Source organism: Suricata suricatta, chromosome 4 (genome assembly GCF_006229205.1).
Source record: "Suricata suricatta isolate VVHF042 chromosome 4, meerkat_22Aug2017_6uvM2_HiC, whole genome shotgun sequence".
In the NCBI taxonomy this organism is placed as follows: Eukaryota; Metazoa; Chordata; class Mammalia; order Carnivora; family Herpestidae; genus Suricata; species Suricata suricatta.
The window spans coordinates 136,278,412-136,290,286 of record NC_043703.1 but is presented as its reverse complement, the minus strand read 5'-3'; the positions used below and the strand labels follow the sequence as shown (position 1 = coordinate 136,290,286).

Here is an 11,875-nt window from a genome sequence, read left to right as displayed (position 1 = left end):
GCTTGAACTCAAGAGCTGTGAGATGATGACCTGAGCTGAAGTTTGATGCTTAACTGACTGAGCCACCCAGGCACCCCTTTTAAACGGGCGAATTGGGGTGCCTGGGTGGCTCATTTGGGTTTGGTTCAGGTCATGATCTCACAGTTCGTGGGTTCGAGCCCCGCATCGGGCTCTGTGCTGGCAGCTCAGAGCCTAGAGCCTGCTTTGGATTCTGTGTCTCCTTCTCTCTCTGACCCTCCCCTGCTCGCGCTATCTCTCTCTCTCTCTCTCTCTAAAATAAAAAATAAAAAACATTTAAAAAAAATGGGTGAATTACATGGCATCTGAATGACATCTCAATAAAACTGTTACCAAAAATGTCCCCTCTGAAACAAGAATAACTTTGGGAAAGGAAGTCTGACATGAACAAGCAATGCTGCAGACATAAAAGAAAGTGAGAAATTGGCGAAAGAAAGCCACCTATGTGAGGCTTATAAGACTGAATAAGGAAAGCCAGTGAGGAGATGAGAGGTGCCAGCTGGCGAGGGTAAGCGGGTCAAGAGGAGGCCAGCAGATGATAAACAGGTGTGCATCTGGAATATTCAGAAAGGTGACTTGCTGTTGCTACTATCTACCACTGTCTGGTAAAACTTGTTTAAAATTTGCTCAATACTGTGCAAACGTTCATCAATTATCTATTTGATGCGGTAAAATTCCCACTGCACAAAGGATTGGCATAATCATAATTATGACTAATTCATTTTTGTATGCCCTGCAGCACTTAGCTTGATGCCTTATACACAGCAGGCACTCAATAAATATTTGATGAACAAGAGTAACCATCATAGTCAGGATTCAAGGCTCTGTACTGTAATTATAAAACATAACCAAGGCCAAATTCTTACCCATAAAAAAAAAGCAGAACACTATTCCACATTTGAAACGTTTTAATGGACCTTTAAATGAGAGTTTTAATTTAGTTAACAACTAAAATACACACAAAGCATAATTTAGTAATCTAATATGAAAGTAAAAAGATCAGAAAGGTAAGGACATTTTGAGAAATCCTAAGAAAATGGGATTTTATTAATAATATATACACCACAAAACAGATATTTTCCATTATCTGATTACTTCAAAATTTAAATTCTGCATGTCTTTTCAATTAAATATTTTCTTGAAAGGTACTGAGTTTTGACCTATTTTTTCCTGACAGTATCAATAACCTGCCCAACTACATGATATAAGTATATTTAGCATTTAAATTTAAGAGCCTATGGCTTTGTGCTTAAAAATAAATTAATGAACAAAAAGGAAACATTATTAGGAGAAAAATGAAAGCACACCCACCACATGAAAAATCAATCACTCCTGCAAAATCGGAAAGCGGCGTGAGCATTACTTTACTTGCCCTGCTTATCTGGATCCCACAATTCCCTGATACAGATGACGGAGCGCCCGCAGCTCGGAATGATACAGTTGCTATCGCTAATTAGGTGCCAGTAGGTAGTAAAATAAAAACAAATGGAATGTCAAGTTAAAAAAAACTCGTTTTTAGCTTAATCGTTGGTGCAGAATGAACCGCCGGGGCCGGCTGCCGGGTGGCCGCTCTGGCTTTGCTGGCTTGGCTCGCCCGGACGGCAGTTTCCAGCCGTACTTTCAGCTCGGGCGCCGCTCCCATCACCGTCTTGAAAGCGTGTGGGTACAGAGGTCCGATATGCATTAAGTTCTGGAGTGCAAACTCATGAAGATCTTTGGAAGCCGCGCTTGCTGAGGCAAAAGAATTCTCATCCAGCAGGTAGGAGATCAAAGTGGGAACTAACAGGGCAAGTAACTGGACTCCTGTGAATAACAGTGACAGAGGCTGAACATCGTCCTGGGTCTGGCAATTACAATAAACTTTAATTTTAAAGTTTATTTGCCACGGTAGTCTCAATCATAATAAAACATAAACAAATACACATACAGTCTGTTTTAGACTCAACAATAACTCATAATTAATATCAAATATTTGCTTAATCCTAAACTATGTTAGGGCCGGAGGCCAGATTTGTTAGATGGTAAATCTTAGGTTTATATGAATTTGTTCTATTAAAAAGTTACTGCCTAAAAAGTTAAAAAGGAACAAGCACTTTACAACTGCCATATGGAGTGTATTCCAGAATAGGGAGCTTAGAGTAGGAAACATACCTGAATGGCATCCATTTACTATTATTTAACTACAACTAGGTATTTCCTTCTTTTTATTTATTTTTTATTTTTTAATGTTTTATTTATTTTTGAGAGAGGGAGAGACAGCGTGAGCAGGTGAGGGTCAGAGAGAGAGGGAGACACAGAATCTGAGCTGTCAGCACAGAGCCCGATGTGGGGCTCGAACCCACAAACCAGGAGATCATGACCTGAGTCGAAGTCTGATGCTTAACTGACTGAGCCACCCAGGTGGCCCTCCTTCTTTTTAAAATGGAAATATAACTCTCTTACATTTCATCATCTCCCCAAGCCCACAGTAAGTGAGGGGGAAAAAAATCTCTCAAAAATAAGGGAAGAGATAGGATTTAGGGTTAAAAAACAAGAAATCATGTCTGGCTGACATTAATTCTAAGTCCTTAAAGATTTATTTGGAGACTTAATCCTGTTTACCTAGTTTCTTTGTCTTCCTATTTTAAGAACTCAATCCTGAAATATAACTTTCATTTTTTCATTAAAAAAACATAATCATATATGTATATGTATCTGATAATCAACACTGAGAATCATGCTTTTTCCACTTTTAACATGTTAATTTTTATAGAATGGCTGTAGCCAAGGCTCTAGGGGAGCAGGAAGCATCTGATACAGAACATGGGACATATCATTCACTGATGTCAAGAAAGACAGTGATGATGATCATGAAGACTTTCCAGAATCCTAATCCCACTCTGGCCCTGAACTTCAATATTCTTTTTCTGCTGTATTCCCCTCCCCCAACACACAATCCATCTAATTCAGCATCTATTATATCTACATCTATTCTCACCTCCCCATAAAATTATATATATAGATATAGCACATAATATATATCTATATATGAATTTTATGTTTATATATAAAATAGAGACTATCTAAGTGGGGGAGGGTGCTCCCCTAGAACGTAAGCTCCACAAGAGCAGGGATCTTCGTGTATGTCCTTTATGACCAGAACACACCTGATGCATAGTAGGCCCTCAATAACTAGTTGTTGAACGGATGAACAAACACTTTAACACCCTTTCTTTTGAAAACCACTCAGAAATTTTTATTAATTGGAGTTTTTCTATGATAAAATTTCAGAAGAAAGAAGATAGCAAACTGATATTTTAGAAGTCCCAAGAATCCTCGAATAAGGTAGTTAGTTGAATGTCCCTCACACAGAATTATAACAGTGCTGTACAATAAGATTTCTTAATGAGAATATAAGAGTGAATTATTGAATAAATGTAAAATTATCTTCAGTACACTGTGCACAGTAGAGCAGTCAAGGCTTTCCACCATTAGGTTGAAAAGTAAGGTTTGGTTTTAACAATTAATTAACTGGAAAAAATATATTATAAATTATTTAAGTACCTGTCAAGTATCTAGAAATGTACTTAAGCATTTTAGGAAATATATAAGTCATCTCTACCTAAAGTTGTTATTAGCTAGCTGAAAAGAGTATACAGAACAGGCACCTGGGTGGCTCAGTCAGTTGAACGTCCGACTCTGGACTTCAGTTCAGGTCATGATCTCATAGTTTCTGAGTTCGAGGCCCACCTTGGGCTCTGTGCTGATAGCAAGCCTGCTTGAGATTCTCTCTCTCTCCCTCTCTCTCTCTCTCTCTCTCTCTCTCTCTCCTGCTGGCATTAATCCTCTCTCTCAAATTAAATAAATAAACTTGAAAAAAAAAAGAGTATACACCACATCAAACAGTCACAGAACTCTGTGCTAAAAATCTATGGTTAACATCTGTGATAGAGTTCCTCAAAAGACTCACACAGCTGAGGAATACTTAAGGATTTTATAGTTTCAGTGCTTATCTTAAAATCTCAGGGCCATAGAATAAGGTTGATTATAACTGCCAGATAAATTGAACGAAGGGAGAGATCAGAGAGGGCTGAGTAACTGGGGAACATTTCCCTAAAGAAATGAGATCTGACACAGGTTGAATCTGTTTGTAAAAGAAGGGGAAGAAAGAAACCCAAGGAAAGTGAAAACAGAATGTAGACTGTATAGAAATTAAAATAAAACTGGACTGGTCAGGTTAGTGGGAACACATTAGGATGTAGAATAAACGTTTTGAGAACTGAGCAAGGATGTTCAGACTTGAGGCAGTACTGCAAGAGGAAACTGCTCACAGTTCTTAAACAAAGGAGAGGTAAAATTGTTCTAGGTAAAATTGATGGGGAATACTCTTGGGAAACTATTATAGGTATCTAGTTGTGAGATGATTAGATACAAGAATAGGAAGCAAGAGTCTCTTGAATCCTAGAGAAGTTTCAAAAAAAAGGTAGGATAAGTTTTGAGTAATAGATTGGATAAAGATGAATAAGAATTAAGACTCAAATATAATTCCAATGTTTTTAGCTTGTAACCCTGGTCATGTTGGGTGAAAAAACTTCATTGCCTGTTAAAAACAAAAAATTAGCATTTGTAACTCATGTGAAAAACTTGAGTGATAAAACAAATTTAAAAGCTGAAAATTTACCCTCTGGGATTATAGTACTATATTTTATATAACTATATATTATGATAGTAAGTATAACTTTATACTATATTATATATGTAAATAGCTATATATTATAGTATTATTAGTGAAATATGTCAGCTATATGCATTATCATAGTTTCTTCATTTTTTAATAGACTGCTTCACTCAGATAATAGATGTTTTGTACTATATCAAGAAAAAAATTTTTTTAATGTTTATTTATTTTTGAGAGAGAAAGAGAGAGAGACAGAGTGCAAGTTGGGGAGAGGCAGAGAGAGAGAGGGAGACACAGAATCCAAAACACGCTCCAGGCTCTGAGCTGTCAGCACAGAGCCCGACGCGGGGCTCCATTCCACGGACTATGAGATTACAACGTGAGCCAAAGTCGGACACCTAACTGACTGAGCCACCCAGGTACCCCCGGATTATTATTTTATAGGGAAGCTATTACAATAGCTTTTTCAAAATCTCTACTATCTTTCCAATTTCTTGTAAAATTTTCTTCAAAGGAAGAAGAAAAAATTTATGGCAGGAAAAATGGATATAATTATTATCTGGAGCCTAATCTGGCAATATATATTAAAAGCCTTAAAAATGTACATTCCCTTCAACCCAGTCATTTCACTTTAAGGAATTTGTCTGAGAGAGAGAATAAAGAATATGTGCAAAGATATCTGTATAAGATAGTTATCTCAGTTATTTATGATTTTTAAAAATTGGAAACAGCTTAACGTTCAATCGTAAAGTACTAGTTTAAAAGGCATAGTTTTTCTGCAAGAATTAAAAGTCCTGTTTATAAAAACAAATTTTAGATTGTGCTGAAAACAAGGGAATAGAGGCACAGGCGTTAAGCTGTGTAAGTCTCTGATTAAACTGATGTATGTATGTGGCAGCTTTTCATTAAATAAAAATAATTTTTAAATTTCAAAATTGGGAGTATTTTAGTAATGATGTGTAGTATTAATAATCTTATCCTGTTATAAAGCTTTTGTACTTCTATTATGAACATCACAATAAATAATTTTTATATATCTATTAAACACCCATAGTTTTCCTAGTCCTTAAAGAGTACATTACCAGAAAAAAAATCAATGTGTTGAAATGCCATCAGTAATTTATTTTACCCTCTTGCTCATAAAAAAAGAATATAAATCAACTCTATATGTTATTATATTATTTGTAGCATAAGCAAAAATATTAAGCTTTCAGATAATAACCACTCCTAGTAAGTTTACTGTTGCAATCGCCTGAGTCCCATATCAAATGAGATAATATAAATATATAATAGAGGTCTTCATTTTAGACTGTTGGATGTTTAGAAAAATACTTACTGTTCTGTTCTTCCCCAAGAGCAACTAATGTTTCAAGCACTTTGATTCCTTCTTGAACAGCTAAAAGTTCTGTGCTACTGGCTGGTCTGTTTCTTTCAACAGCTTTCAGCTTTTCAACCACTATTGGAGCTAAGGCATGGATATAAGGAGTTGAAAGGGCACGATTGGAATGCTGAAAGACTGACAGAAGCAGCTGGTAACATTTGGCTTGAACCTATATGAGAAAAGAATTTCAATAATTAACATGTGCAATAGTTCTTATTTGCTGTACAATCACATTACAATTTAATATATGCAGAAAAGATGTGATACTGTAGAATGAAAATTAAAATGTAGGATGAATTAATGCCATTTTCTATTTATAGAAATGAAGTTAAAATAACCAGACTGCCAATAAGTTGACTAAAAAAACTAACTTAAAAGAAATTAACCAAATTAATATTCCTTGTATGATAACTGCTAAATTACCAAACTTATAAAATTTGTATATTTCTATAGTGTGGAAGAAGCTGGAAACCAGGAATTCCAATTTCTGTTTTTAAATTTTTATTTATTTGACAATTGTCCCTTCTACTTTAACCTAACATATTTAGTAAGGAAGGCTAATATCCAAACGATGTCAAACAATGCTATAAAAATACACGGGTAAGACCTCTCACATTCATTTGAATTCCCTGGAAATGACAGCTTATGGAAATTTAAATTTTCTAGGCATAGAAAGTAAAATCTCATTGACTGTAATTTAGCTTAGAAAGACTTCATATTACCATTTAAAAAAAAGGGCAGGGGGGAGGGGGGAAAGGAAGGAAGGAAGGAGGGAAGGAAGGAGGAAGGAAGGGAGGGAGGGAGGAAGGAAGGCCCATCACCATATGGGACAAATAATGGAATAAAGCCGTTCAGCACTTTGGTAGAAGAGAAGTTGCTAGAACTTGCTGGACATAAATACTTGGGCAATATTTTTTAAATACAGATTTATGATTGAGGAAGATAGTAGCAGAGTTCTAGGAATCATGCTACTAACCTGATTTTTTTTTTCTATATGAAACAGGTTTGGGAATCATTAGTTCAGACTTTGACATTGTGAAACAAAAAAAATTTATTTTCTAGAAAAACTAGCTTCCAATAGGTTCATCAAAACATGTAATAATACAAATTTATTCTTTAATGCTCTTGGTGCCATTAAGTAAACAGTGAGAAATATAATCATAGACTCATGTCAAATTTTTGCCAATATAAGTCAGAGTTAATAAAATATTTTAGATATTGGAGAATACACACACACATACGTGTCTGCTAGTGCTTAAACCCAGTGATCCTTTCTACTTTTTCTATTTAAAAGCCCTACAGCAAATATTTAGGTTTTCATTTGATGTATTACCCCTTTTAATGAATCATTCTGAAACATTACTGATAAAGTGGAATATTTACCTCTATGTTTATTTTAAGTGCAACTTACCCATGGGTCACATGAATTCAGTGCATTCTTAAATCTGTTCATGCAGCCATTCTGTAAGGACTGGACTCCTATTATTTCACTACTAGCAGACCACAGGAAGAGTGCGATTGCCGTTAGCATGCTTACTTCATCAGGCACAGGCATGGAATCTTCTGAAATATACAAATAATATTAAAATATATGAAAATTGAAAGCAATGTTTTGTTTCCAACGGGCTTTGGAATTCCAATCTTGAACAATAACTCTCTCTCCCCCAAACAACATTTACAGCAGTGTGTGCCTCAATCTAATACAGTCCATAAACAGCTTTATGAATAGAACTCATCTACTACTAAGGAAACAGGGATACTTTATTACAAGTCCTTATTTAAGTCCTTTTTTCTTGTTTTTCTGGATGGTACAAGAGTAACTGAAAAAAATTCAGGAATAAATCCTAATAAGAACTCTACAAGGGAAAGCAAATTTGAATAGGAAAGATAACATGGTAATATAAAATTACTTAAAAGTTACATAACTTCCTATAGTTTAGACTGATCAAAAATTTCTAAATACAGGTACTCTTCTAACAAACTACTTCCTCTAAGTAGTTTAAAACTTCAGAGTGGCCATTGTTAGTGATACCGCCTTTGTATTCAGTAAATACGAAACCTATAAGTTCTATACAACCATAATCAAAAAGTCTTGTACAATTTCCTGAAGGCAGTATTCTCATAATTTTAAAGAACTTCTTGTGATTGCAACCATTTATTTGGGAATAGATACAACTTTCACTTAATGGAAATACAGTATATTATTAGAAATACATGAAATATATACATTTATTCTAAAGAAAAGTACCTTTAAACATATAAAATAAGAAAACATATAGAAGAGACTAAACTATTTTGTTATTATTTCTTGCACAGCTGAACTTACTAAGATTCTTTACATATGAATTTGGACAAATCTGGAAACTGTAAATACTTGGTAATCAGTAATTTATTAAGATTATACATATATTGAATGTGCTAATATTATCTCATAATTAGGGTACCAGCATAAAATACAATGGGCTACAAATAATAGTTGAGAAGCAGCTCGTTAACCTATAGTAAAAAAAAAGAGATGTAAATTATGAAGGATTTAGCCAATCTATAATAACCTAAGTCATAGATGTTAAAAACCTGAGAACTCTATAATGGGAATATTACTGTGTTATTATACTAGGAATATTATTGAACAATTTCTAACTCAGAGTTTGTGACACTGCAAGCAATTTTTTGTTGGAAAATCAACACTTTATTTTAAAACTGCAACTTTAAGGTTTAATATCTGAATACCATTTCCTACTAAAAGAAACCAGGGCTTTTTTTGGAGAAGTGATTAATTCCAGAACAGTAATAGGGAAAATATAAGGTAAGTCTGCTACATCTTGGTGCCGGAACGTAAAAATGTGCTCAAGAAAAAATGGAAATATGTCAAAATGACATTAATGGATCCACTGAACTAAAAAAAGAATCATAAGTCTGCACTGATAGTAATAAACAATAATGTATAAAAAATAATAAATGAAGGCAAAGAAAAAGTTCTCTCTTTCATGGAAATGCCAGCTAATAAATGTAAAAGGAAGAAAACTAATGAAGAAGTTAGAAAAATATCATTTTGACATTATCAGAGTAATAACTGGTTCAGGTCCAACAGATGTTAAAATGATTGGGTATGTATGGCGTGCCTGGCTGGCTTGGTTGGTGGAGCATGTGACTCTTGATCTCAGGGCCATGCATTCAAGGCCCACACTGGTGATAGGGTTTACTTAAAAAACAAAACCAAAAACCACTGGGTAAAAGCTTGATGGGGAACAGATAATTGACATAGTTTCAAAATATCTCCCTACAAGTTCCTTATTAATTGTAAAAGGGAAAAATGTAAACTTTATAGTGGAGAAATATGGCAGACGTCACCTTAATCAAGTTATTATAGTTAAGACACCTAATAATAGGGGTGCTCGGGTGGCTCAGTCGGTTAAGCATCCAACTTTGGCTCAGGTCATGATCTCGCAGCTCACGAGTTTGAATCCTGCATCAGGCTCTGTGCTGACAGCTCAGAGCCTGGAGCCTGCTTTGGATTCTGTGTCTCCTTCTCTCTCTCTCTCTCTCTCTGCCTCTCCCCCATTCATGCTCTGTTTCTCTCTCTTTCTCTCTCTCAAAATAAACAAACATTAAAAAAAAAGACTCCTAATAACGGGACAAAACATTATATGCCTCCTTACACAAGGCACTAAGAGTAACAACAGTCATACAGTATTCCTGCCAAAAAAGCATAACCTGAATCTAAGCACAGGAAAAAAAAAAATCACACAATTCCAAACTGAAAAATAATCTATTAAAATAGATGATCTACACTTTTAAAGGACAAAATCATGAAACATAAAGAAAAGCTGAGAGATTGCCTTGGATTAAAGAAGACTAAAGCATTAAGACAACCAAGTACAATGCTTGATCCTGTACTGTATCAAAAAGAAAAAGGAAAAAGTTCTACTAAAGTCATTATTAGGACAATTGGTAAATTTGCATATGAATAATAATAGCATTATATCAATGTTAAATTGCTTACATGTGATGATTCTTCAGTGGGTATGTAAGAAAATGTTCTTGTTCTTAGAATAGCCGTAGCTAACGCATTTAGTAGTAAAGAGTCATGACGACTTCAGAGTATTCTCAAGTGGGTCAGCCTAGTTTACAATAATATTAACAGTAACATTTGGATTATAGAGTAGTAAGATATGTGGCAAAATGTCAGCTGGTGAGTCGAGGAGAACAGTATACACTGTAGTTCATTATGCTATTCTTGTAACTTTTCAAAAAATTTTGAAATCTATTTCAAAATGCAAGGTTTTAGAAATAAAAAAAATAGCAGCAATATTAAGAACATATATTATATCCAAGGAGATTTATATTCATGTGTGTATGTGTTCACAAACATACATAAGCACAATTTTTCTAAGCAGAAGTCTCAGATTTTATACTAGGAAATACAATTTCTGTAATAAAAATTCTCAATTACAAAACTTTTCTTGTAAAGCAAGGAATTCTGCTTGCCTTACTTACAAATACTATACAAATAATATTTGTGGCCTTGATCCCTACTTCATACTGACTGTCTCCTAAGAATTCAGTTCTGGACAGAATATCTTAGGCAAGTTCATTCTTTTATCAATTTATCAATTTATTAATTCTTTGAATTAATAATTGTTTTGTCTTTTTATCAATTTATTAATTCTTTGAATTAATAATTGTTTTGTCTTTTATCAATTTATTAATTCTTTGAATTAATATTAATGAATTAGAATAATAAAATATCAAAACCTTCCCTTATAACTGACAATTTAAAAAACTTTATTGATGATGGAAGTGCCTCATGAAAATTAAAACCATATTTAGATTTTTAAACAAATTCTTAACTATTTATCTTATTACTCATATCTATTTACACATATATATTTATACATACATATATAAATATGGCATGTAACATTTCTTTAGTTGGTTATAAACATTAACTCAGGATAAAGCTAAAATAGTTCCAGTAGAATTAATAAAACTAATTGAAGTTTTCCCTTCAAATTAATTTTTTTAAATTCAGATAATAAAAATAACACATGGTCATTGTCTGACACACAAAAATGGTTTAAGGGAGAAAATAAAAGTAATTCTACTATTGAGTGACAGTTTAACTTCTAGGTATTGTTTTAAATTCTTCTGGTCTGGGTTATTCTTTTTGTATATATTTATAAATATTATTTTTAATAGATATAAGGGATATATAATCCAAAATAATGTATAATCATGTATTTTATAATTTTTCCTACTACCAGGTAATTGTATTTATCACATATTTTCACTACTGTAAAATAGATTGTGATAAATAACCTTGAACATAATGAATCCTTCAAAGGCTCTTTGTACACTCTATAGAACTGATTCCCTAAAAGTGTAAACCATTTTTTTTTTTGAGACAGAGAGAGACACAGCATGAGTGGGGGAGGGGCAGAGAGAGAGAGAGAGACACAGAATCCGAAATAGGCTCCAGGCTCTGAGCCGTCAGCACAGAGCCCATGTGGGGCTTGAACCCACAAACCATGAGATCATGACCTGAGCCGAAGTCGGACGCTTAACCTACTGAGCCACCCAGGTGCCCCAAGTGTAAACCATTTTAAACTCCCTTCAGCAAAGAATGAAAATATTCTCCTGGTACCAATGCCAACTGTACAGTCACATTTTAAAAAAAAAATCAGTTTTACAAGAAAAATTTTATATTACTTCAATTTTGTTCGTATTTCTTTGATTAATGTGGCTGATTTTTTATATGCTTTTATTGTGAGTTTTTCAGCTGTCTTTTTTTTTAGCTACCTTTTAATATAAGAGGTTTT

At 33.9% G+C, this 11,875-nt stretch overlaps 1 protein-coding gene across 3 annotated transcripts in view; it reads right to left on the bottom strand.

Annotated features, from left to right (window-relative positions):
* Positions 1-911: 911 nt before the first annotated feature.
* HEATR5B (HEAT repeat containing 5B) overlaps positions 912-11,875 on the bottom strand; it is a 97,278-nt gene continuing 86,314 nt past the window's right edge. For all 3 annotated transcript variants that reach the window (XM_029937954.1, XM_029937956.1, XM_029937957.1), the window contains 3 exons: positions 7,468-7,619; positions 6,012-6,225; positions 912-1,821 (listed from right to left, as the gene is read on the bottom strand). In XM_029937954.1, coding sequence (XP_029793814.1) covers positions 1,517-1,821; positions 6,012-6,225; positions 7,468-7,619 — 671 coding nt within the window. In that variant the 3' untranslated portion in view covers positions 912-1,516. The remainder of the gene's footprint in view (positions 1,822-6,011; positions 6,226-7,467; positions 7,620-11,875) is intronic.